The sequence below is a fragment of the Syngnathus floridae genome, chromosome 22 (assembly GCF_059516105.1).
Source record: "Syngnathus floridae isolate MCC-2025c chromosome 22, RoL_Sflo_1.0, whole genome shotgun sequence".
NCBI classification, from domain to species: Eukaryota; Metazoa; Chordata; class Actinopteri; order Syngnathiformes; family Syngnathidae; genus Syngnathus; species Syngnathus floridae.
Window position 1 is genome coordinate 4265964 of NC_142434.1, and position 25086 is coordinate 4291049.

Consider the following 25086-nt stretch of genomic DNA (forward strand, 5'->3'; position numbering starts at 1 on the left):
AAGCTTGCTCGCTCGTGGTAGCGCATTTCGCTAATTATTTTTAGTTACCGTATTTTTCGCACTATAAGGTGCACCTCAAACCTCCAATTTTCTCAAAACCCAACAGTGTGCCTTATAATCCGGGGCGCTTTATATCTGGACCAATATGGATTCGTGGATGAGGATTAATTTATTAAAGTAAACTTTACGTGTTTATTTTGTGTTGTGTGATAGTAACGTTTGAGCAATGTTGAGTTATTGATATATTGTTATTGTTTTCACGATTTCAAGTGTTACTATATTGTGATTGCATTAACATTTGAGCAAGGTTGAGTTATTTATTCTATGCGCTTTATAATCCGGTGCGCTTTATATGCGGACAAAGTTTTAAAATGGGCCATTCATTGAAGGTGCGCCTTATACTCCGGTGCACCTTATAGTGTGGAAAATACGGTACGTTTTTGTCAGTGTGGTTTGTGTGGGCTCCCCCTAGTGGTATACAAAAGAATGGCTGCCTAACTACACCTAGTTAAATATCTTCGCTTCCAGCTCATGAATCATCATCACCGCACGCACTTTGCGTGGCCTCGACACACTACAACTAAAAAACCAAAGCTGTGAATTCGGCGAGGACGCAAACAGTTGATCGGCATGCTAAAGAAGGAATGCTAGAAATCCCCCAAAGTGATCGAAGTCACGTCTCAGCTACTGCCTCCTCATTCATGCCCACAAAATTATCTCTTAGTGCATTATGACTTGACGCCAGCGTAGGTGGCAACACACTGCGGTCAGTATAACACGCAGCCCGGGCCACTGAGTCACGTGTCCAACCGCACAATGATCTTCTTTATGGCTAATAATGCCGATCATCCTCACCCCACCCCCACGGGGCATTTCAGCTCATTGGATGTTAAGTATTGTGACTTCCTACGTCTGATTGCCTTGCCCTCTTTTGTTTTGTCTCCAGATTGAAAATGTGGACGCCTGCCTCAGTTTTCTAGATGCCAGAGGAGTGAATGTACAAGGGCTCTCATCTGAAGGTAAGAGCTAATGCTAAATAAAATCAATCAATCTACAGATTTCGAATGGTAATCTTCTATTCCTTTCTGCAGCTCTCTTTCGTTGACCTAAAATGCTTGCGAGAGTTTGACACACTGACCGGCAGTTCTAAATCTAGTTCAGCCCACCACTCGCAGTCACGTACTAAAAACAGCGATGTGACTCACTGCGGGCCTGGAATTTCAAATTCGAGAAATGCTATTGGGTTACCTAACAGTTTCTATTTTTTCCCTTATTAAGCCAATCTCAGAAATGGAGGAATTTTGGTACAAGATGTAGAAGTCATGGCGCCAAAGCACTACTTATGTCTCATTTTGTATGAAGCGGGCTGTTTTTTGCAACAACCTCGCCAAATCACAAGAACGACAGAATGGAAGCACGTCAAACCACTTAAAAGATCCAAAGGCGCGTTTTCATTGAACGTCTGCCAAGAACCCAACTAACACTTAATGAAAACATCGTGTGTTATTATCACTGCCTCATAACTATCCAACATCAACAACTTCTCCCAAAACTCGGTAAAGTTAAGCAGTCGGAACACAACCGATTCGGTCGTTTGCAAAGTTCGCAAAGATCCGCCATTTTGTCTGGCCAAAAGTAATGAAGCGTCACCGGCAAACAGACTAAATTGACGCCCGTAGGTGTTAGGAAATGGAAAACGCCCCAGAGATTAATCTTCACTACCTTCCAAAAAAACATTAGATGGCTGTAAGATCTTAAAAAAAAAAAAAGTATCAGCCTCTGCTCTGACTGCACCGACTCTCGCTGAAGGTTTGATATGAGAGCTCCATTTCACAAATGGCTGCGTTAGTCACAGTGATAAAGTCTTCCTTTGCCGTGGCTCATCCAAATTCGATTCCAGCCCGCTGTGGGAAATACATTACTTTGATTTTTCTCCCCGATTAACTCCAGAACTGTATTTCGGAGGACTTATCTAAGACTCTTGACAACCCGAATGTAAATGTTTTACATTTTTTAGCTTCTTATGCATTTTTGGGTTTACTCTGTCTTGCACAATGCAGTAGATCTGACATTTCCTTCCCACTGATTTTTTTTTTGGGGCTCTGCAGAGATCAGGAATGGCAACCTAAAAAGCATCCTGGGCCTCTTCTTCATCCTGTCCCGCTATAAACAACAGCAGCAGCAACAGCAGCAGTATTACCAGTCGCTGGTGGAGCTCAGCCAGCAGAGCGGCGGCAGCAGCTCGGCAACATCTGCCAGCAAGTCGCAAGAGATGCAGTCCAGGTACGCTTAAACTCATTGCACCTTGTTTCCAGCCTCCGCTTGGCTCGTTTGAAAGTGTTTACTGGAGGGATTTAACGATTCAGTAGTAATTTTTGGACTTTTGTTGGAAATGTTACAATGGAGAATACGGGGAATAAATATAGTGTAACGGGTTCGCCGGACACGGCGGCGGCGGAAACTCGAGAGCAGTCAGTGCACAGCTGCCTGACATTCCCAAGCTCCTGTTCCCAACAGGCGGAGAATTCTTAACTTTGGTTGAAGGAAGGACTAAAGTTAAATTAAATGTAATCATTACAGTGGTTCAATATTTTCGGCCATTTTGTATGCACTGTTTAGTTTATAATCGAAGAAATCGAATTTGTCTTGGCGGGCCAAATATAATTACACTGTGGGCCAAATTTGGCCCACGGGCCAGAGTTTGATTTCGTACGCACTGTTAAGTTTATAAAAGAAGAAACGGCAATTACAGCTAATCACTCGATAGCTCTCGAATTAATTCCCTTTAAGAATGATGAATCCCTGCGAGCGTCAGTGGGCCGAGAACATTTAGCTAAAGATATACGAGGCGAATGGATTTTCAATGATCAAATTATGTCCGGCTCATTTTGGCCGTTCGGTATGCCGCTCATGTACTTTAGGGTGCTTTCTATAGACACCACCTGCTGGCCCTCATTGGGGTCTCCAGGGTGAGGACTCACACACGTCCAAACAGGGAAGTCTTCGTTCAGATGAAGCACGGCGGTCCGGAGCCACTAGAGGTTTTCTAGTTAGGAACGAGCTAAAAAAAAAAAATTATCTAGCCGTCATGTCCCCGGGCGGACATGTTGACCCGCAGGTCTTGCGGTCATCTCGCCTGCCCACCGCTGTGTCTCGTGACAGGAAGAGCAAAGACGACAGCCGGGCCAAACGCGACGCTTCACCTCGGTACACTTCCCCCTTGTGTGATCGTTTTTAAAAGCTGGAAGAATTTTACTGACCCAATGAGGATTTAATCATGTTCTGGTAAAGGATCTTGATCCACTTTTTTGGTTTGTTGGGTTAGGGTTAGGGTTAGGGTTTATTTTATTCATTATATTATTATATATTATTATATTACATTATTTATTTTTATTATATTAGATTTTTTTTTTTGCTCTAAATCCGGCCTCTGCATTGCATTGTATGTTGAATTTTACCTTTTGCTTAATTTGTTGGGCTACAGTTGATATTAAGTCTAATTTCAAACTGTTCATAATTTCTTCCACCAGTCTTCTAGTTATAAATGAGATGATCAGGCTGCTTTGGCTTTGCGCCCACTGACTAAGATTGAGCTCCGCCCCTTTCCCGGTGCTTCAAATCTAATGCCGGTTAATGTCGCTACTGTGTGTCATCTTCTGCATAATGTGGAGTAGCTAATGAGAAATCCTCCCTGATCACCTTTGGCGGTCAACTCTGAAGCTCATTTGCGCACAAAAACACACTCACTCGAGTCCTTACAATTGTGTCAAGGTGTAGACTGGCCATTCATTTTCTAACAAGGTCATTGAAAGCCGAAGTTAATTGTTCTACCTGGAGTGTGCGTGAATGGACTTGTATATGATAACGAGAAAATGGCCATTCGTTCTGGAGTGAATTGAAATCTTGCACAGCAATCTCAAAAGATTCTTCCCATGGTGTCACACAGAGGACACAATACGATGATTTTGAATGGTTAAAAGCAAAACGGATTGGTTTGTCCTTGTCCTTTTGTTGGTATCGTCGATGCAGGACGATGCGAGGACTGCAGTTTGTCATTCAGGCTCTAAGTACATTTAATTCACTTAAATAAATCACAACGCGGAACAGAGTACAAGTTGTTCCGAGTTGCCAGAGCAGACGGATATCTTAATGCACTGATGCAGAGGCGATTTCCTCATTTTCTTCGGTTCTGGACATTATACAACATCGGTGTCAAACTCTGGTCCTCCGGCCAAATGTGGCCCGTAATTTCTGGACTATAAGGCTCACCTAAAAACCTAAAATGTTCTCAAAAGCCGACAGTGCGCCTTATAGTCCGGTCCGCCTTATATATGGACCAAATTCCTAAATTTAAACTGGCCCGAAGCATTGTGTCATGAAATCAGTCATAAGTGGCCCGCTGAAGACTGAGTCATGAATCAAAAAGACTATTATTTTGTGATCATAAAATAATTTGTTGCGTCTGAAGTTGAAATAAAAAAGATAAAATGGAGAATGATTTGATTTGGATTAAAAATCTGACATGATGCATTAATGGTGCGCCTTATAGTCCGGTGCGCCTTATATAAGGATAAAGTTTTAAAATGGGCCAGTCTTTGAAGGTGCGCCTTACTGTCCGAAAAATACGGTAATTATATTTGGCCCGAGGAAACAAATTGTGCGTCGACTTTGTCAATACTAAAATGGAAAATCGTCTTCACTTTTAATAAATTGTTTGTAGCTATTTTTATTACCATTCATCTTTAAAAAATTTTAACAGTTCTTGCTAGTCTCTGGTTTTAAAACTAGTTTGTTGCGTAGCCTATACTTTATATAAAAGAGACATTTATTCGAGTTGAGTCATAATGGCCCTCCGAAGGGAACTATGACTACGACCCGTGACAAAAATTAATTTGACACCCGTTGTATAGTATCGGACATTTTCACTCTTGGATTTATTCAGTCGCTACTTTAGCGGTAGCTCTGAGCAACCATTTAGTTTTATCGCGTCGCCACAAAAGTACCCTCAACTGTTGAATGTGTACAAAAGCAGAAAATTGCCCTTCAACTGGTTCTCAAAGAACAAAAAAAAAAAAAGCACTTTAGTGGTTTGGGAGTCATCTAGTAAACAGGACATTACGCACGTTGCGTTTATTCACAGGAGTAAACAAGAGCCTCACCACCTGGCTGTCACATTGAACGTAGGATGATGAAAGTTTCTGTTCATAAAGCGCCCTGTGTTAACTTTACTATTTCCTGTTAAACGCAAATGGCGGCCAGCGCCGGTTCCCATCCATGCCAATGACTCAGAGCGAGCGTCAAGGTCGTAAACTGACGTGTGCGCAACCGCGGCTATTTCCGCCGCCTCTGCTTTTTAGTGATTTGAGGGGTTTTTTTTCGTTCAAATAGATGCCGCCACAAAATTGATTGTAAACATTCTTGAGATGGTGGTGGTCAAGAAATTGCTAGCACGCACGAGGTTTCAACATGACAAAGATCAATGACACATGCGCCTTGACATGCTTCACCATTAGCTTCCTCTTCCTCCACCCTTGTTATCTGTTTTCGTTTTTTCTTCTGTCAGAACTCATTCCTCGTTCAACACATTTTTCTTCTTCAGTCTCACAGCACGATATGCAAGTCCTCCGGGCCATACTGGAATAGGGTCGCCACAGAAGAAAAACACAAGGTGAGTACGGCAACGATTTAAAGCTCGTGGAATTCGTTCTTTGCTTTTATGCGGACGATTTTGGGATATGAACTTTTTCGACAAATGTGGCAAATTTCAGAATCCCCCTGTCATATTTTTGTTTGTTTCGCTTAAGTCAATAGTCACGACCTTTTAGTTCAGTTTAGCTCCGCTCTGAGATCATACCGCCACCTGTTGCTTTGGCATGCACATTACATTCCGGAAATAGATTGTCCTATTTTACGCATGCCTAAGCTAGTAACCCCCTCTGCAACTTATCATACCATTCACGGTCATGAACTAAAATACACACCAGGATTAATCGAAAGCTGAGCCTAATTTACTAGCTAATGCTAATACTAGCTAGCTAAAGAATAGGTAAACGACAACCATTTTTGTGAACAATGGAGATTCTTTAGGGTTTAAAGAAGATGCCTGGTGGCCTTCGACTTTTGTAAATGTGAATCTTAGTGGCGAATATGACAACAATGCAGCACGGAAAAAAAACGCTCTTGAATCTCCTTTGTAGAATTGCCACATAAAAATGTGGAAGGTGAGACGGACTAACCAGGTATTCTGTAGATTCTCATCTCGATGATGCATTCATCAAACGTAAATTTGGGATGATGAAAGAAGCTGATGATAAAAGGGAACTGCCTTGCATTTCCATCTAAATTGCTTCAATCTCGCTCATTTTCCCCCGTTCATCTCTCATTTCAGCTCACCTAGGTTTGTCTTCATCTACCTTTATTTTTGTTTTGCCCCCCCTCGTGTTATTGTAGCTCTGTATTTACTTTTTTATTGTTGATTCAGAGCTCCCTGTTATCACCCGTGAATTGTTAGCTTTGGGGTTATTTGGTTTTCCCTCGGTGAGGACTTGCCCGTCTGGATCGGATTTGTTTGGATTGTTACTGCTGGGAGCAATCTCATCGGAGTTGATTCTTAAATCTGTATGGAAGACAAATTTGATTTTATTTTTTTAAATTTCATTTTATTTGTTTGTTTATTTTTTTATTTTTTGTTTGTTTGTTTGTTTGTTTGTTTGTTTGTTCATTCGTTCGTTCGTTCGTTCATTTATTTATTTATTTATTTATTTATTTGTTATTTTATTTATTTCCCCTCCAGGTTACCGGGACCTTCCAGGGTACCCGCTGCAGGCAGCGGGGCCTCCAGGAGTCCGGGTTCTTCCAATCTGAACCGGCGCAGCCAGAGCTTCAACAGCATCGACAAGAGCAAACCGCTCCAGTACGCCAGCGGCAACGACAGAGGTGAGGAAGTGATGTTGAGTGGAAATGAAAAGAGTCCGTCCCAAGGCGGGCCACTGGATGGCACCACTGACTCAGATAAGCTCACGGAGAAGCCCCCGTTGCCCCTCCCTTTTAGTCCTCTCTGCTGAATCATCCCCAGATCATTAGTCTGCCTTACACAAAAGCAAATTCCACTAAGTGTCAGAGTTGACACATTTTCACAGACAAAATCGAAAAAGCTCCACGATGAAGAAAAACAACCCGGATCGTCACAATTGCTGAAAAGTCATTTTTCTTCTCAATACTGTGAGTCGAATTGAAAACAACGTATTGATGAAGTCTGTGTTGTGGAGGAATCGTGTGAAATATATCACATAACACCCAACGCACAAAACAGACGTGCTAGCGTGCCGGCACGGTCATCACCTCTGCACAGCTGGCCGGCAAAAACAGCGTGACACGGGCGTGAATGTCAAATTGTCGCTTTGATAAAGTTACAGGAATTTAGTTTGACGCACACTGGTGCGTTTTTTGCGAGGGTTAGGTCCGGATGAGAAGCCATGCCGCCATCTGTTCCACGCGGGGGAGCGCCTCAACTGTTCGGCCAAGAATAGGGACGGCGGTCTTTAAATGAAAGTCATGCTTTGAGTTTGAAGAGCACAACGAGGGATGCGCTATTTGCATCCCCCCCGTGCAAATGGCTGATTAACTCGGCCATGTGTTTCTGTGAAGTGGATGAATGGATTAATGGTGAGCCGACTTTCTCCAACTATGTATTTTCTGATTCTAATCGCACAAGACATTGTCAGATAAAAAGATATATAGGGTAAGTGTTGACAATGAAAATAAAAAAAACATGCTTTCATCTCCGGGTCCAACTCGGATGATTTGACATTTCATTCCTTGGCTGAGCTCTAAAACAAAACCATGAAAAGAAAGCAAAAAGTCTGTTGCTATGGTAACAGCAAAGTCACTGCACGGCGGTGAAAAGTGGCGCCGCTGTGAACGAGCCCCGGGGGGGACAGAAGGGGGAGGAGAGGGCTCTCTAAAGATGGGCTTAATTGAGCCAATACTTGAACAACATGCATTACTTACAAACTCGAGCTTGCACATCTACACACCACCTCGAGTGTCACACAAAAAAAATGTAAATCGTGTCAAATGAGTGGCGCAACACATCTGGTTATATCACACACATCTTCTTTATCCTCTGTAAAGAACAACAAATCTTACTCAGGAATTTTGACCAGCTCCAGATATTATACTGCCCCCTGGTGGCTCATGCTTCAATAATGACTTTAAGGTCTCGCAGTGATACAAATTTAATTAAATTCCAACTGAGCATAACCTTCTAATTGTAGATAAAAATCGCAATCTTTGCATCAGAGGCACCTTCATGTGCCAAAGCTTCAAGTAATTGTAAAAATCTTTTTTTTTTTTTCCGGGAGATTCTATCAATGATTGTCAGGATCTGAATGAGTTGTATGATTGTTCTTTTTTTTTTATAGACTAACACCAGCAGCTCTCTCAGGCAGGTTTCTATATGTAGCAAGGGATACAACACTTGATCCTTTAAGGCATGCAATGTAAAAGAGTCTTCAAAATATTCCGCTAGCAGGAACCTGAGACTTTTTCCCCATAATAATCATTTCTAAAGTTACGTGGATATGTGCGAAACCCCCACAGGAGAAGTTCTTCATGTAACACTGACTTGTGAAAATATGCAATGACTGTCAGAAAGTTTGCAAGGAATCTTGAGTCGTTCAAAGTTTTGAACAACTTTGTCTCTTCTTCCAGAGGCGATGAGGAGCATCCCGGTAGCCGGCGGGATAGGTGGGACGGTTCCTACCAGCATAAGTGGGCAGCAGCTGGCCTCTGCCATTCCCTCGTCTGCCGCCAGCAAGTCCTGGCGGAGCAAGTCCATGAACCTCAAGCACAGCGCCACTTCCTCCATGTTGGCCAACCCTACGAACTCACCGTCCCTAAACCCGCAGAGCCAGGAAGGCATGGACGGCCCCAAAGTCGGCGCCGCGCCACACAGGTCCATGCTGGAGAAGTTCCGAATGATCAACCCTCGATCGGCGTCCCGGGTCTCGCCGTCCATGGCTGAGATGGCTCTTCAGGAAGAGGACGATATGTCCGAGTACGGCGAGGACGCACTTACGCCCACGGGCTCGGTATGCAGCAGTAGCGGTAGCAGTGTTACGGCCAAACAGATCTCCTCCAAGTCCTCCTTGAGTGCCACAAGCAAGACCTCGTCGTCCTCCTCGTATTCCAAGACTTCTGCAAACTCCAGTAGGTCCAAAGACAAGGAGGACAAAAGCAAGTCTGCCAGCAAGCAAGCCAGCGTTCCATCCAAAGAGGAGCGAGACTTTGCGGACTCGGCGAAGAAGACGTCTAAAATCGCCAGCCTCGTGCCCAAGGGTGGAAAACAAGCCAAGAAAGATGGCAGCTGCTCCTCTTCGGTTTCCAGTGGAATCCCCAAACCAGGACTTAAAGCCCCTTCCACAATTGTAACAAAGGGTCAATCTCAAAACCAGATGGGCCTAAACAGCAGTGCGAACCTTCGGGGAGGAGAACCAGACAGAAGCAAACTCGTCAAAGGCGGACAAGGCGGCGGCAGTTTCTACACGCAGAGATCCGCCGGAGCTCCTGAGGGCAAACGAACCAGCATGACCTCCTCCACCAGCACCTCGGCCTTGTCCGCATCCAGCGGGGTCCTGGCAGGGGCGGCTCTCGGGGGGAACGGAGTGGTTCAGCTCCCGCAGCAGCAACAGCACAACCACCCCAACACTGCAACCGTGGCTCCCTTCATGTACAGGTAAGACCGAGAAGATACCAGAAGAGCCTACAAACATCTTATTTTCTGCTTAAACCCTCTCAGACATGCAGCAAGTGTGTAAATCTGCCCACCCGGGCCGATTTTTTTTTTTTCTGCCACGACAGGAGGGTGGGGAAAGAAACTGGGGGAGCTGCCAAAGTCTGCAATGTCTTTTGTTCTGAGAAAGAAAGAGATTTCGCAATCCCATTAAACACGGTTTAATCCCTCACCCCTTCTTCCCACTTCTGTCTACCTCCTCCATCGTCAGCTTTGCCAAAAAAGCACCCGAACCTCCTTCCAGCATAACTAAACCCAAATCTATCGGGAAGTTCTTTTTTTTTTTTTTTTAACCACCTAGCTATTAGCGATCTAGCTATTTGTTTCACTTCCTCGCACAAAGTCCCACCACTAAATGTATTTTTACATTTTTCGGCCACTCTACCCACCTTTGCTGAAATGACTTGGCATTCAATTACGCAATAGGTTATGCAATGACTTGTGGCGAGGTATCCATGTGACTTGACATTCATCTTTGAGAACATTTACCTTGAAAGTATTCCCATCTTCCGCTTTTGCTCCGACTTCTCCTCTTGCATAATATCATTCGCGCAGATTATCTGAATTCTACCTCGTCGGCGCTCTGCGAGGGGAAATAAATATAAATATGTATTTTTCTTTGTCAGGAGCTTTGAAGAATTTCAGCGCCGATAAATTTACTGAAGGTAAATAATGCTTGTCAAATTGTTTCGCTGGGTGGCTTTATCTAAGACCTGGATTGCATTTTTTAAAAGAATAAAAAAAAAATAGGGGTTGAAAATTTGAAGGTAGAAGTTGAGCCAGAATTGAACTTGAAGGGATCATCGGTTTCCGAAATGGAGCGCTGGTGCTTTTTTTGGACTAATCCTCACCTGTGCTGATGTGTGTGAACTTAATACGGTTGTCATCTCGCCGCATCACAGCGTTGGCCACTTGTGGAAGGCATTAAGTGGAAAAAACTCTATTTTCAGTCCAAATTGGGCAATTTGGTCCTTTTTTTTGCCTCTCGCCCACTTTGCAATCCTTCCCAGTTGGAGGCGCCCACACAAGAGACAGCAAGAAAAAAAAAAAAAAAAGCTTTTGGATTTCTGTTCACTAATTACATCATTTAAATTGGAATCACTGTAAAAAAAAACTTTTTTTTCTTCATCCGGCAAATTCTCATGAATATGAACGACATCGGTGTTGTCATAGCGGCGCCGCTTATCAGCGATGGCTGATATCTCGAAAATGCACCGAGCTAGGCGAAACCTGATTTCACACGTGAAAAACGCTGCTCCGTTTGAGGTGACGGGTTTTATCTGCACCTCCGCAGGTGCTACTTTTCCTCACTTTGCGCTCGCGTGCGTCCATTTTGTCACATCTGTTTGCGTGTGCAGGCGCACTGGACCTCGTCCTTGTCGCTGACGTTGAACTCTGCCTGTATACAAACACTTTATTTTCTCACGGCTTGATATATTTTGTGCTCCTGCAGGACCTTCTCAGAGAATGATTGTACCATGGTGGCCCCGGCCGACCCCTGCCTCAGTCCAACCAAGGGGGAGTTGGTCTATAGCAAGACAGCCAAACAGTGCCTGGAGGAGATATCAGGTTTGGACCTCAACACACACAAGGAGGGATGCCGATGTGGCTCCTAAAATTATCCATGATGGTTGTCTTTTACTGTCTATTTGGGGACGCCAACCCCCGACACCTCCCTCGCCCTCCCTCCTCCGCTCGTGTTGTGTCGCGAAGGGAAAAGGTCAGCGCTGACAGTCGGACACAGGGAGCATCTGTGGCTCTTTGTTTACGCCCCCGCGGCTTCCGTCATCTGTGACAATCTCCCAGGCGGGCGTCGCGCAAAGCCGTTGTATGACACATACCGGAAAAATCTTCATTTGCAGTCTCGTGAGAATATGAAGAAATTGCTTTTATTTTTTTCATGTCGATGTTAATGTATTTAATATAATCACCCATATGGTCTAAAAAGATGTCAAATAAGATCGAAATTTAGATTTTTACTTTATTATTATTATTATATATGTTTATTTATTATTATTATTTATATATTTTTATTTTATTTTTATTTTAGATTTTTATTTTATTATACATTTATATTTATCAGTATTCTTTTTATTATTTTCTATATATATATATTTTCTATATAATATATATATATATATATTATTTTTAATTTATTTTTAATTTTAGATATATAGGATTAGGGTTAAATTTGGTCTAATAAACGTCTAAAACTACAAACTGTGCAAAGAGAGCACGGAGTTAAGCCGGACTCGGTTTTCCCCAGTTCTTTTCGCTCAGGCCGCGATTTTTCCCTGCCTTTTCATTTTGAGGGTAAAATTAGACTTCAGTGCCGGCCGGCTGTTAACTTTTTGTTTGGAACCTTTTCAGAAACACTTATTTGTTGCTGTGTGCCGTCGTCTGTTTCATTTCGTATCTCTATTTCATGGATCCTGCTGGACTTTCAGCTTTTTTTTTTTTTTTTACAAAATTAGCTTGTCCAACATGTGCACAGCAGCTGGAGGGGCTAATAACGCTCGCACTGATTGATGAGTAATATGTCGCTTCTGCGGTCTCATTGTTGATCCGCGATAAGCCGACGGGGCTCGCCGTTAAGCACCTCCAGAGAGCATTTAATTAAGTTTGGTGGAACGGCGAGCTTACAGGTGCACTATCTAAACAACTCGAGATGGAAGGGTGGAAGGATAGTTTGAGGGACGAAAGATAAAGAGCTGGCGGGAGAAAGGGGAGAGGATGAAGAGGATGCTGAAGAGTGAGCTGAGAGAGCGAGCGAGAGCGAGAGAGAGAGAGCGAGCGAGTTCTCTGCCGGCTGTGGCTTCACCAGCCGCTCACTCTCCACCGTCGCGGCGTCAGTGCGGGAGGTAGAAGATGCGGAGCGGACAAGTGGTAATTAAGGGCAGAGGGGGTAGAGGAGGGGGGTAAAGATACGAGTGAATGAAAAAAGACGGGCATTTAATAAGGGAGGAAGATAAGGAGCGTGCGACGAGGAGGAGGATGTAGCGACGTTCACACCCCTGACTGTGTTGGTCGAGGACTGGAGGCGGTAAAGCATGAAGACCAGAGAGCAAGGAGTTAAACTGTAGGATTTGAAGGAAGAGCATGGGCTGGCTCCACCAGGATGGATCTGGACTCTACCTGTCTACCTGAAGGGGGCTGCTTTTACAGCGAGACCACAGTTGGGGAGGCATGGGACCCGCCTCTTCTGTCTTTTGATTCGGTGCTATTTGCAGCGAGCGTCAAACCGGGATGAACTTACTTTTACCCGTTGAGCAAGCGAAGAGGTAAGCCGGCGAAAGACATGAAGCGAGGTGCCGAGTTCTCGGTGTATCAGGGAGGGAGCCCGGCTCGACGGCCCGCCCAGCCCCTTCCGGATAACCTCAACCTGCGGATCAAGCAGCGCTCCCTCACCAACCTGACGCTGCAAAGCGATGGCGAGCGGCGGGTTTACGCCTCGGAGCCGGACAAGCCGCCGCCTCGTGTCCCACCTCGTCAGAGCTCCTTGGTGTACCCGTCTTGGTCGCAAAGGGCAGGGGGTAGCCTTCAAGGCAGCCCCAGGAAAGAGGAGGTCACGCGGAGCTACGGCCCCCGAGCTCGATCTTTGTCTCTCTCCCTCACCAAGATGCTCTCGCAGTCAGAGCACTCCCTCATCCCCGTACCTTGGCGCTGCACCGCTGCGGGCGGAAGGCCGCAGCGAGCTTCCTACGGCGGCCACCCGCGGGTTGAACCCCCTCATAAACCCAAACAGCAGGCGGCCGAAGAAGGAAGTGGCGGGCGATCAGACGAGGCGGCAGGCGCAGGCGGCAAACCGGGAGCCAAGGAGAACGAGGGCGGCTATTGGGCAGAGGAGGAGGTTTCGGGGGGAGGGCCTCGCGAGGGGGCGGCTCAGCTGGATAAGGATGTGATCCTCACCATGCTAGGCGACCTGGAGCAGGTGCTGCACACACAGCCACGCCCACGTAAGTCGGTACAGTCCACGACAACAATTTTTTCTTCGCGGTTCAACCGATATGAGGTCAGAGGCTCGGCCCGTGCCGCCTCACTTCAACCTCACTTAACTGTTCGCTCCCACCAGTCAAAACATGACCTCAATTATACCCGGGCAGTCCTTAGCTTCTCTGAGGTCATCGACAAGGACGCTGCGGTAAAATTGAGGGCGAGTGTCAATAGATCATCTTCGGGTCCAGCCAGTGTTTGTGTTTGGTAATTACGTCCGATTCCCTGATGTCCCCCGCATTAATTTTTCATCTCAGTCTTGGTTGTTTTCTTGGAGTGCCGCCGTATTCCGTTGCGCCTCATCGATCCGTTCGGCTCGCTACAATCCGACGTGTCAGTGCCGCCGAGGCCGCCACTCATTCATCATACTTGGCCAACTTCGTGTTCGCATCTCGAGATTGCTGTCAGATTATTTTCATACTGTGTGTTCCAGTCGGTGGTTTCTGCAACGTGAGAGGAAAACACCACAAACTGCAAAGTGCCGATTCTTATTCGGGATGTGATCAATCACAAAATGCCTTCCAAGTGCCCTGGAATGCTTTTCCACCAATCTATACATAGGCCGGTGTTTCTTCTCAACGCGGCACATAAACGCCTCGATTGTTTTCCCGGCTTCCAGCTCTCAGTTCGAGGAAGTCGCTACTGAAACTTTAAATCTCTTTCTTCGCTCTGCCTCTGGATTCGGTTTGATGTCAAGATGTCGGCTGAGAAACCGAACACAGCGACTTCCCAGTTTGACATTAACGGGCCTATTCAGAGCTAGCTTATCTATGCTAATTATTCCAGTTCCTTGATGAGGGGCTATTAAGAAGATACTTTTAATATGCCTGCAGCTTTAAGCTCTGAACCAAATCTGTGTGGTTTAATGCCTGAATAGGGGTTGAAAATAAAAAATATGAAAACACACAAGATTCTTTCAGTTCTGGTTGCCGGGTGAGAAGAAGCAACGTTAAGGATGTCTGACAGCGGGGCCTACTTAGACACGGATTGATGTCACGGCACGTCAAGCCACGGACCTTTTTATCGTGACCATCTGAGGGAAAAAAAAAAATGCGTCTCGGCTTCACAGCCGTTATGACATCCAATGACCGTTTATCACTTTGCTGCTCCGTCGGGACGCGCTGTGACAAGCGATGAAAAACGCTGTGTCAGAATGTCGTTTCTCTCCGCCCGCGTATGTGTTGACTAAATCCAATATGTCCGCAGGAGAAGACCCGGAGATGAGACGAATGAGGACGGTAAAGAACATTGCTGACCTGCGGCAGAACCTGGAAGAGACCATGTCCAGTCTAAGGGGGACGCAGATCAGCCACAGGTAGAACCACTTCTGGCCATCCAGTATCACATTTTAGCGTGGGTTTCCTTTCTCCATTTTATGGTGTCAAACTCGAGGCCCAGGGGCCGGATTCAGCCCATCCCATCATTTTATGTGGCCCTGGTTTAGTAAATCCGATATTTTACTTGTCACTGTCCTTGACTCAGTTCAATATCTTCAGTCTCTCCGTCATACCGATCCCACGGGACGCTACGCTTCGAATTATTCATGACGCTTCCCTCGATCACTACCCGCCGTATTTCCCGCGTTTAATTAGCTTGCTCCCTTCACCTGCGAAGCATTCGCTCGCCGAAGCAAACCCGCGGCTCAGACGATAGCGATCGTCTACTCTACACACTCCTCCCTCAGTCTATTATTCTGCCCGTTTTGGCCCATTTACCACGGAAGATACCGGCGACAGCCATGACAGATGGCTTTCTGTGTTTGCTTTCTCGTTCTTATTTTCTCCCCCTCGGAGGCTTCCCAGCCAGCCGTGATCAATACATTGTTTTGAGCACAGATTTTAGGTGGTCTCTCATTGGCTCATGGAGGTCGAGGCGACATTTACATGGACGGAAAATGAGCGAAGCCGCTCCAAGAAAATTAATGGGAAAAATTTATTTTTTAATAGCAGGAATACGATAAGTGCTCCTGCCAATTGAGTCCATGACAAAAGCCCGGTTGGACCAAGCTAATCTCCCTACCCGGATAAGAAATGGCCGTCACCACGCAAAGCAATTAATCAGCGTCACGCTTGCACGGACATGACAGTCATGCTCATCACTCTGTCACCACTTTGGGAGTCTCCCTCTGCCTTATGTTCACCAGGCTGCAATTCTTCTATTTACATAAATATAACCATAATCTGAGCTTCGATCACTTCATTTCCATTCTCGACACCTTAATTGAAACGCTCGTTAGTATAAGTCGATCTTGAAAGTATATGAACGGCAAATTGCATTTTTATTGTGTGATATGGCGTCATTTTTTTTTTTTTTTTGTGGTAGATGTAGCAGGGCATCGCGTGTGTCACCAGCTTCGTGTTTGTGTGTCGACATCAGTAGCTGTTGATGGAGATAAGATGTGAACATGGCTGCCATCGCTGCCCTTCTCGCGTAGCCACTCGGCGTCATGGCGGTGTCGCATGCTAGCCAATTATTCGTCTTCATTCATGTCTGTTCATTATTTGCTATATTTTGGTTGTGAAGCTGTAATTTTTCTCCCTTCCCGCCGCCCGCGAGCAAAATGGAGGATCGTTATGATATTAAGTCTGGGACAATAGAAGATTAATCATGATGGAGGCTTTGTGTAATTATCGCTAGAGGATAATCCAATTTGACAATAATTACGTCATTATTTTACGTTATGGGAGAGAACCAGAGTACCTGATGTACCTCCATTTTATTTCGTTTAATGACCAGTTATTTGGTTGAAAACATTTCTATTAAATGGAACTTCACATTTGGATTTGATTTGACAATGGCAAAGTTTTTGCCGAGATTCTCCGATTGTCTCGTGGGAGCCTTTTTTTTTTCCCGTCTTCCACTTTTCAAGTTAGCACGCTGGAAGAAGCAGCACTTTGGGAAGGTCACACAAGTACATACACGAAGTGAAACAGCATGTAGTTTAAAGAGTGTGTGTGTCTGTGTGTGTGTGTGTGTGTGTGAGCTCTCACGCTTGCTGACATCTTTTCACCTGTGTGTTGTGACCTTCACACAGGAGTGCTCCTGATATGACAGCTCTGTCATTTTGAAATTTCCGTCCATGCGAGGAATAAAAAATGTTTACAATTTTAGGTACTAAGTCAGAATCCGTTTTTTTGCAGCACACTTGAGACCACCTTCGACTCAACCGTGACCACAGAAGTCAGCGGGCGGAGTCTCCCGGCCCTCGCCACCCGCTCCTCCCCCATGGCCTGGCGCCTCGGCCAAACGCAAACGCCGCGTCTCCAGGCGGGCGAAGCCCCCTCCATGCCCGGCGGTTACCCCGCAGCCCGTGCAGGCGCGGCGGGCGGCGCCACCGCCGCCACGTCGGCGGGGCGCTACGGCGGCCACTCTGACCCCTCCAGGTTTGTGTACAGCGCCCCCCTGAGGCGATCGACAGGGGCGCGGGGGGCGGAGCAAAATGACAGGGGAGGAGGAGGAGGGCTGGAAGGAGGGAAGCAGATGGAGATGGCGGGGTACATGAGCGATGGGGACGTCCTGGGAAAGAACGGACGGATGGATGAGATCCCCAGCGGGTAGGAGGAATCGTGCTAACCATGTTAGCATTTGCTAACTTTCACTCACATCTGTATGATCTATCATAAAAAATAAAAAAAATCGGGTGATTGATCTTATTTGATTGATGGACTTAAACATCCGTGGGATTTGAGACAAATTACTCGAGCGAGTCGTGACAGAAAGGTGATTTGCCATTTAATTAGCTTAATTAGCCCGTCGGCTAATCGTTCCCATGTCCTATCAGCCGCGTCTGATTGCTATCGGCGCTCAAATCCCAAGCACGTATGCTAATCGTAAACATACTTAGACGTAAAATCTGTACAACTGTGAGACTGATTAACAAATATCAGTTCTTTCTCCTTTGGCAGATACCTAACAGATGGAGGTCTCCATTTGTACGCGCGGAATACGGGCCGGGCAGCCGACGCGGCTTCTTCTCGAGAAGTCTCGCACCGAGGGAGCAAAGAGATCCAAGGCGACGTGGACAGGTAAGGATGAGATCTGTCAATCCGTCAGTCAGTCGGGGTCATATCTGCGTGCGACCATGCGTTAAAGCATCCGAGACCTGGCGGCAGGTTGAGAATAGTTGATTAACTCGCACCCGTCACTTCGGACTCATCGGGCCTGTCACGCTTGATACTTAAGCGAGGAGACAGATGGGCCGAAAATAAATACGGAGCGTCTCTGTGTAACCGGCGTTATCGCTTGACTTTCGAGCGAGACGTCAACAGAGGAAGGGGGGATATCACTTTTTCCCGCAAGGCCCTTGAACGCCACGAAGAAATATTGACGTCTTGCCTTCGGTTGCAGCCGAGCGAGAAAGAAGCCAAATGGGAATTTCATTCCCCTCCCGTCTTTTTTAGCAGCGGGGAGAATGAGTGAAAACGGTTCCCTCAACACACAACGACTTTAAGCAGCCTCGGTGACATGTGTGATTGTCAGAAGCTTGGGCTGACACTTCCCACTGGCGGATGACAACGCTCAGCGGGGAATTCATTTCCCAAGCAATCATTCGCCGGGTTTCACGCCGGGGACGGGATACGCCGTCTTAAGCGGGAATAACCTCGTGTTCGGTGACTTTGAGGAAACTCTTTCCTTCAAATGTTGTGCTATTTGCTGATAAACGTAGCATAGCGCTAAATATTTGTTTATCCGACACGATGCTGTAATTCGTGTTTAAAAAGGAAGAATTGCTGAGCATTGATGTGTTTTCAAAGCCGCTTCCCGACTGTTGTTGTTCTTTTTGTTTTCCTCTCCATTATGATCAAGAATCGGGCAAACACACATACAAAGACAAATATAAACTCACACACGCGCATAAAATTCATTCCCACGAGGCTCATTATGCTTCAAACTTTTTATTTTTTAAATAATGACCAGTGGCCAAGCAGTTGACTAAGACCATCTGTGGCTAAAGTTTGCTGCCTCGCTTCTTGTGTCCAAGCGAATCAAATCTTTCCTTAAATCAGATCAGATATTTTGGACGGATAATCAAAATACTTTTGTCCTCAAACCGAAGATTGCACTCGCGAGCATTTTTTTTGCCCCTCGCTCCCTGTACTCAGCAAATAAATAGCATATTTGTGGATATTTTTTTTTCTTTTTAAAGCATGTGCACGTCTTCCTAAGAAGGATCACGACTGTCACCGAGCAGAACGCTGACAGTCGAGGTGAGTCATAAGCAGGCGAGGAGATTTGGACGACGAGCCGCTTTGCCTCAACCGTCGTTTTAAGTTCACGTGTAGTTCAGTCCGACCCTGAGCGCCATTTGACGACGGAATTTCTCTCACATCGCACCTGAAATCAAAGTTCTGAACTTCTCAATTTTCCAAATTGTGACGATAATTATTGCATCCTCCGTTGGAGTCCCCAGCTGTGCCTTGTGTTCACGCAAATGTGGCTCCTTAGCAACACATGCTAATTAAGCATCTATTTATTCAGAAAGACTCGAGATTTCCTCCACTTGTAATTTGCCGCCGCTCGGTTCCGGAATAGTTCTCAACATTTCCGATAGCTATCCCGCACGTGTCGCATTAACATCTGAATGGGCAGTGAACGCAACGTCGAAATCTATTTGGTAGCCGATGCTAACGCGGTATGTCTCGTGCTAGCAATACGGGAGTGTCTTGTGGTATTAAAAATTCAGAAGTCTGACTCAAATGTGATTTACAAGAAATGCAGTGATGAGTCAAGTTAAAGTGACATAAGATGGTATTAAAATATCCTGAGCCCGACTTTAAGACATTTTTTACATGTTTTTTTAATGCACTGGTCATGCTCACCAAATAAAAAAAAAAAAGATAAATAATCATAATTTATTTTATTATTTTATATTCATTTCATGTGCCAAGAGTAGACAGAAGGCTGTTTGACCCTTTGACCCCTGCTACCACCAAATCCGTCCTTTCATCCGCACTGCCAAAGTGAGCACTATTTGGCAGATGGAATTCTCGAGGCTTTCTTTGTTTTCACTTCAGGGTGACAATGGTCGTCCAAAATTGTGACGTCAGCCTCCTCCCTTGTCGTCGGACGGCTCAATATTTTGTTGACGTCTTGTTCTGCATTGCAGCAAAAACCTTTTTGGTGGCCTTGAAAAATGACAACGGGGACAAGGTCAATCTGTTGATTGAATCCAGCGTAGATATTTTGTCTCTCGTGATGTCATCAACCGGTACCCTCTGAGTGCTCCAAAGAACCGGATTGATAAATAATGTCCCCCTTTGCTCATTATGCATCACTTTTTGGCAAAGACGGAACTGTCATCTGTCTTTGTTTGGCTCAATTCCACATCATCAAGCTCCCTTAATTATCCCTCGCCGACACGCCGCTGACGGCACGTCTCCGAAGGGGCCGGCCTGCCCGTACCGAGTTGGGGGGAAGGATGGCGGAGGAGGGATGGGAGGAGCTGCAGGGGAGGTGGGGGGGGGTGAAAGTGGAACAGTGAAGTCGTCCTTTTCTTCCTCTTCTTGCCATTCCCTCCCCGGACTCTCGCTCGATTCACAACTCGGAGCCGTCTCGGGCGTAGACGGGACCAGGACGGGATCACCGTTAGAGGTGAGTTGACAGGACAGGTGGAAGTTTTGGAGTCTAGCATTGGCAGCTGTTAAAAAACAGGAGGAGGGGGAAAAAAAAGTGTCAAGTCTTTCTGCATCCTTTGAGAACGCTCCGCTCGCCTTCTCTGAAGAGTAATTGCGCTGGCTCAGCGGTATTAAATCGGATTATGGTGCGGGCATTTATATTAAAGAGCACTGTTGATGTGTGTCCATGTGTGTGTGTCCAGACTATAATTAGTCTGCCACATTTTGGACGAACTCGATCAAAAGTGTCCGTTGATCCAGAGCCAGCTCGCTGGATGGAGCTGATTACCTGAAGCCAATTCATTCCCATTTTTTTTTTTAATCTGCCTGCCAAATTGCACCCTTGTTAGATTTATTCCAAGGCCCACAGTGTCAAAATATTCCCAAAATGTTCCTTTTTCTGATTTTTAGTGTTGTACGGGTAATCAAATCCCATCAGAGGAAATTTGTGTTCTTTTTTCAATTTCCTCAAATATCCCAAAAAAAAAAAATCCAATTTCTCTTCATGATCATGTGTAATCACCGCTGTTGGGATTTTGTTATTCCTGTTAATAGCATTTTTTTTTTTCTCATCCCGGGCAAGCTGCCTGCTGTAAGGACCCGAATCAGCTCGTTGAATATTGCATGAGATAACGTTTGCATGGCTGAGTGGCGTCATGGCGATGAGAAATGGACTTTAGGAGACTTTGTTTATTCGAATCTTTTCTATGCTGACATCCTTCGCCGAGTCTTCGCCCTGTTGCACACGGAATAAGAAAAACAATAGTTTTTTTGATGCGTCATGAGTGTTTAACACTGCACACCTGAAGCTAATATCCTCTGCAGCGTTTCCGCTGGATATTGCTAGCTCATAGTTAATTTAAAACGCAGAATTGCCGCCCTTGCCGGCAGGTTATCGAGTTCGCCCGCTGTGACGCCGCTTCTGAACGCGCTCGTTGGAGCTACGCCAAATCTGTCAGAAGCATCTCGGCGCATCCGGGGAGTCGGGCTATGAAATATTCAACCCGTTTGCTCCGGCGGGTGGGCTCTCGGGAGGATGGCTGCCATTTATGCGTGTGGTCTTCTTGTTTTGTCAGAAGCAGAGATGTTGTTCCTTGGCAGAGGTATCTAGCAGTTTTGGTTCCATTTTGATATTGGTTGCAAACGGCATTAAAATTATAAATTGCTTTTTGTTGTGTTTCACTGCAGTTTACTGATTAATATAAAATTCCACAATTCAATGTGAACCGAAAGCCTTCACCTTAGGTATTTTTCTGTTAGCAACCCAAGTCACGTTGGGTCAAATTGGGTCAGCACATTTGGCCCCATCGTGCTTTTTGTGTCAATCACACATTGAAGTCTCCTCCATCTCAAGGGAGGACGAGTCAGAGTGCACTTCAAGGCGTCTTTGGAACTGAAATGTTGAAGCAGACATAAAATCACAAAAGGGAAAAAAAGACATGAGACAGGAAATGATGAAAGACCTGACAGTTCCTCGCATTATACGGAATTCTCCAAAATAAAATCCACTTTTCCGGCAGTTGGGACGACAGCAGCTCGGTGAGCAGCGGCCTGAGCGACACCTTGGACAACATCAGCACCGACGATCTCAACACACCTTCCTACTCGGCCGTCGGGTCGTCACGCAAAAGCAAAGGCGCCCAGGTGAGGAGCCGACATTTGAAATCTACTCGCAATTTTTCCATTGCTCTGTTCTGCCAAGTCTATCTTACTCCACATTGAAGACACTCCGGTTGTTGCTAGGGAGACGGCATGGCCATCTGTCAAGGAAAGGCTATTGCTGATCTGAGTGTTTGTTTGTGTAGGTGTGTTTGTGCATGAGCATCCCAAAGGAGGAGATCTGGTCAGTCCAAAGATAGCTCTGACTTCACACCTCGCTTTGTCTTTTTGTTCGCCTTCCTACCTGCCTTATGTTTTTTGGTGTGGTAGATGAATAATTCACAAGTTTCTTCATCTATGAATATGTTGCTTTGACTCACTGAAGACTGGAGTCAAACTTTTAATTCCTTTTAGATAATCAGTCCTCAGAGAACTTTAAAAAGCAACCAGATATGTATTGGGACATTTTCCAATCTGGTGTTCCATTTCTGCTCCAGTCCCAGAAAACCAGTAAGTCCAAGCATGCCGATCAGGAGGTGAGCAGTAGCTGGGTCGGAGCTGAGGACCTGAAAAAGGTGGACGAGGAACTCGACGCAAGCATGGACCCCAACGCCGGTTCATCCCGCTGGAAGTCTTCCTCGTCGTCTTCCCAAGCCCAGGGCCAGTACGAGGACGCGAGTCAGAAGGCCACAACGTTGGCCCAGATATCCCAGACTGGCTCACTGAGAAGGGGCATGACGGCCCAGGTTGGCATCACGCCGCCCAGGACAAAAAGTTCTTCTGGATCACACAAAACAGCAGGTTATGTCACTTTATGGTATCTTGTTTTATGGGGTATCTGAACAGGGGTGTGTAGACTTTTCCTATCTGTATTGTGTTTTCAATTGCTGGTAAGTTTTGAGTCGATTCAGCAGAATTCCTATTTTGGCTACGAGTCACAAGTGCTGGGTAAAAAATCTGCTGAGGTGTTTTTGGATTTGTGCTAAATACGCTTTATGCAAATTGACAGGCAAGACGGATGATGCCAAGGCGTCAGAGAAAGGGAAGGTGACCTCCAAGGGTTCTTCTTGTATCCAACGCTCCCCTTCCGACGCTGGGAAGAGCAGCGGAGACGAGGGCAAGAAACCCCCGTCTGGAATCGGACGCCCGCCTACCACGAGTTCTTTTGGATTCAAGAAGATCCCTGGTTCAAGTGGGACCGTCATCACCTCCAGTGGTGCCACGCTCTCAAGTGGCTCAGCCACCCTGGGCAAGGCACCTAAATCATCAGCTGCCCTCGGAAAAGGCACCGGCATCAGTGGCGTGCGGAAAACCAGCCTGGACGGCTCCCAACCTCAGGACGACGGTATCCTGCTCAGTTGCGGAGGCTCCAAAGTGTCCCTCCAGTACCGCTCCCTACCCAGACCGGCTAAATCGTCCAGCGGGGTGGCGGCAGGGCGCGGCGGACACCGCTCCAGCTCCAGCAGCATCGACTCCAACGTCAGCGGCAAATCCGCCGCCGCGGCGAACCAAGCCAAACGCAGGGACGCCGGGAAGGTGTGCTCCGATCGTTCCAGTCCCATCAACATGAACCAGACGGACAAGGAGAAAGTGACGGAGCAGGAGCCGGGATTGTCCACTTCGCCCAAATCCAGCCCCACCTCCACTTCGGCGGGCCAGACCAGCCTCAGGCAGCCGAGCTCCAAGTACCCTGACATCGCGTCCCCGACTTTCCGCAGGTCAGCCACCCCAAAACATCCTCACATCCATATTTTTGGAAAAGCCAAGGTTTAAATCGCTGAAGTCAAATTTACAGAGAGGGGAGGGGTGAGCAGCCAAATAAGGGAAGATGAAATAGACACTGCAAACATGGGAGGGTTTTATGGCCGCATTGGCGTCAAGGATCATTAAATGATGCTCTTCTTCACATGCGATAAAATATATTGTTACCCCCGTGATGAATGAGCGGGGCTTTCATTCAAGGCAGACGTATCCAATGAAGCGTTCTTTGATCGGAGCAGACAGCAGACAGGAGTTTCTCGCAACGCCAATCTCCTGCTCATTTAAAACCCGGCACGCATGCCCCAACGTGTCCGTCCCATCTTATCTGTCAAGCCGGCTTCTTTTTTTTTTTTTCTTCTTCTTCATCTGCATGGAGTTATATGCTGCTCTCCAGGTAGCGTCACTTGTTTATTTGCTGTGATTGCTTTTGGCGCATGCTGAGTAGCAAGATGGCCGCCGACAGGTTTTCTTCTTATAAGTCAAGAACAGATGTGTTGGTTACGTTGAGGAGGTGCTGACTTATTGATATGCTCAAGATGGCCGCTTATTGAGCCTTTCTAAATGACTGCACCCACCTATCTACCCCCAGATTGTTTGGCACCAAAGCCAGCAGCAAGGCCAGCTCCCCGGGCACGCCCGACTCTGGCAAATGCCCCTCAATCCTGGGCAGCCCGCACGGTACTCTGGCGAGGCAGGCCAGTCTGGACTCGCCGTCATCCGGCACGGGGAGTCTGGGCGGCCTGAGCGGCGGCAGCAGCCCGCTGTACGGCAAAGGCCCGGACCTCCTTTGCGGCGACTCGCCCGCCTCCAGCCCGGCCTCTGGCCTCTCGCTGCCGTCCAACGCTCGGCCCTGGCCTGCCTGTGGCTCGTCCGCTGGCAGCAAGGACACGTTGAGCTGCCAAAGCATGAGCAGTCTGCACACGAGCTCTGAGTCCATTGATCTGACTCTGGGCCACCACGGGCCCAAGGTTACCAGAACCGGCAGTGTCAAGTCCACCCTGTCCGAGGGGTAAGATTAGGCTGCATTCCTTCATGTGAGATAAACAAACAAAACATGTGGACAAAACCGAAACATGGTTTTCACATTTTAAGTTCAAATAATTGCCTTCATTCAATTGTGTTTTTATTTTATTTATTTTTAGGCTAGCGCAGTGATTCCCAAGCATATTAACCGGCAGAGCAGTTTAAATCTCATTCATCAGATAATAACGAGCAGAATAAATGTCCAAATATTGTCAATTTTTTTTTTAAACAAATTAACATGGAACTGCCAAGCTGAAGTAAACATTAATGACTAGCAAATATTTGCTAAATTGGGAAACACTA

At 46.3% G+C, this 25086-nt stretch overlaps 1 protein-coding gene across 2 annotated transcripts in view; it reads left to right on the plus strand.

Moving 5' to 3' along the window:
• Positions 1-25086, plus strand: part of nav3 (neuron navigator 3) — a 57774-nt gene that overhangs the window by 22222 nt on the left and 10466 nt on the right. For both annotated transcript variants that reach the window (XM_088366982.1, XM_088366983.1), the window contains exons 4-16: positions 947-1019; positions 2109-2283; positions 5600-5668; positions 6794-6936; positions 8713-9736; positions 11247-11362; positions 14993-15101; positions 16927-17340; positions 17692-17811; positions 21921-22044; positions 22497-22800; positions 23009-23717; positions 24350-24769. In XM_088366982.1, coding sequence (XP_088223108.1) covers positions 947-1019; positions 2109-2283; positions 5600-5668; positions 6794-6936; positions 8713-9736; positions 11247-11362; positions 14993-15101; positions 16927-17340; positions 17692-17811; positions 21921-22044; positions 22497-22800; positions 23009-23717; positions 24350-24769 — 3800 coding nt within the window. The remainder of the gene's footprint in view (positions 1-946; positions 1020-2108; positions 2284-5599; positions 5669-6793; positions 6937-8712; positions 9737-11246; positions 11363-14992; positions 15102-16926; positions 17341-17691; positions 17812-21920; positions 22045-22496; positions 22801-23008; positions 23718-24349; positions 24770-25086) is intronic.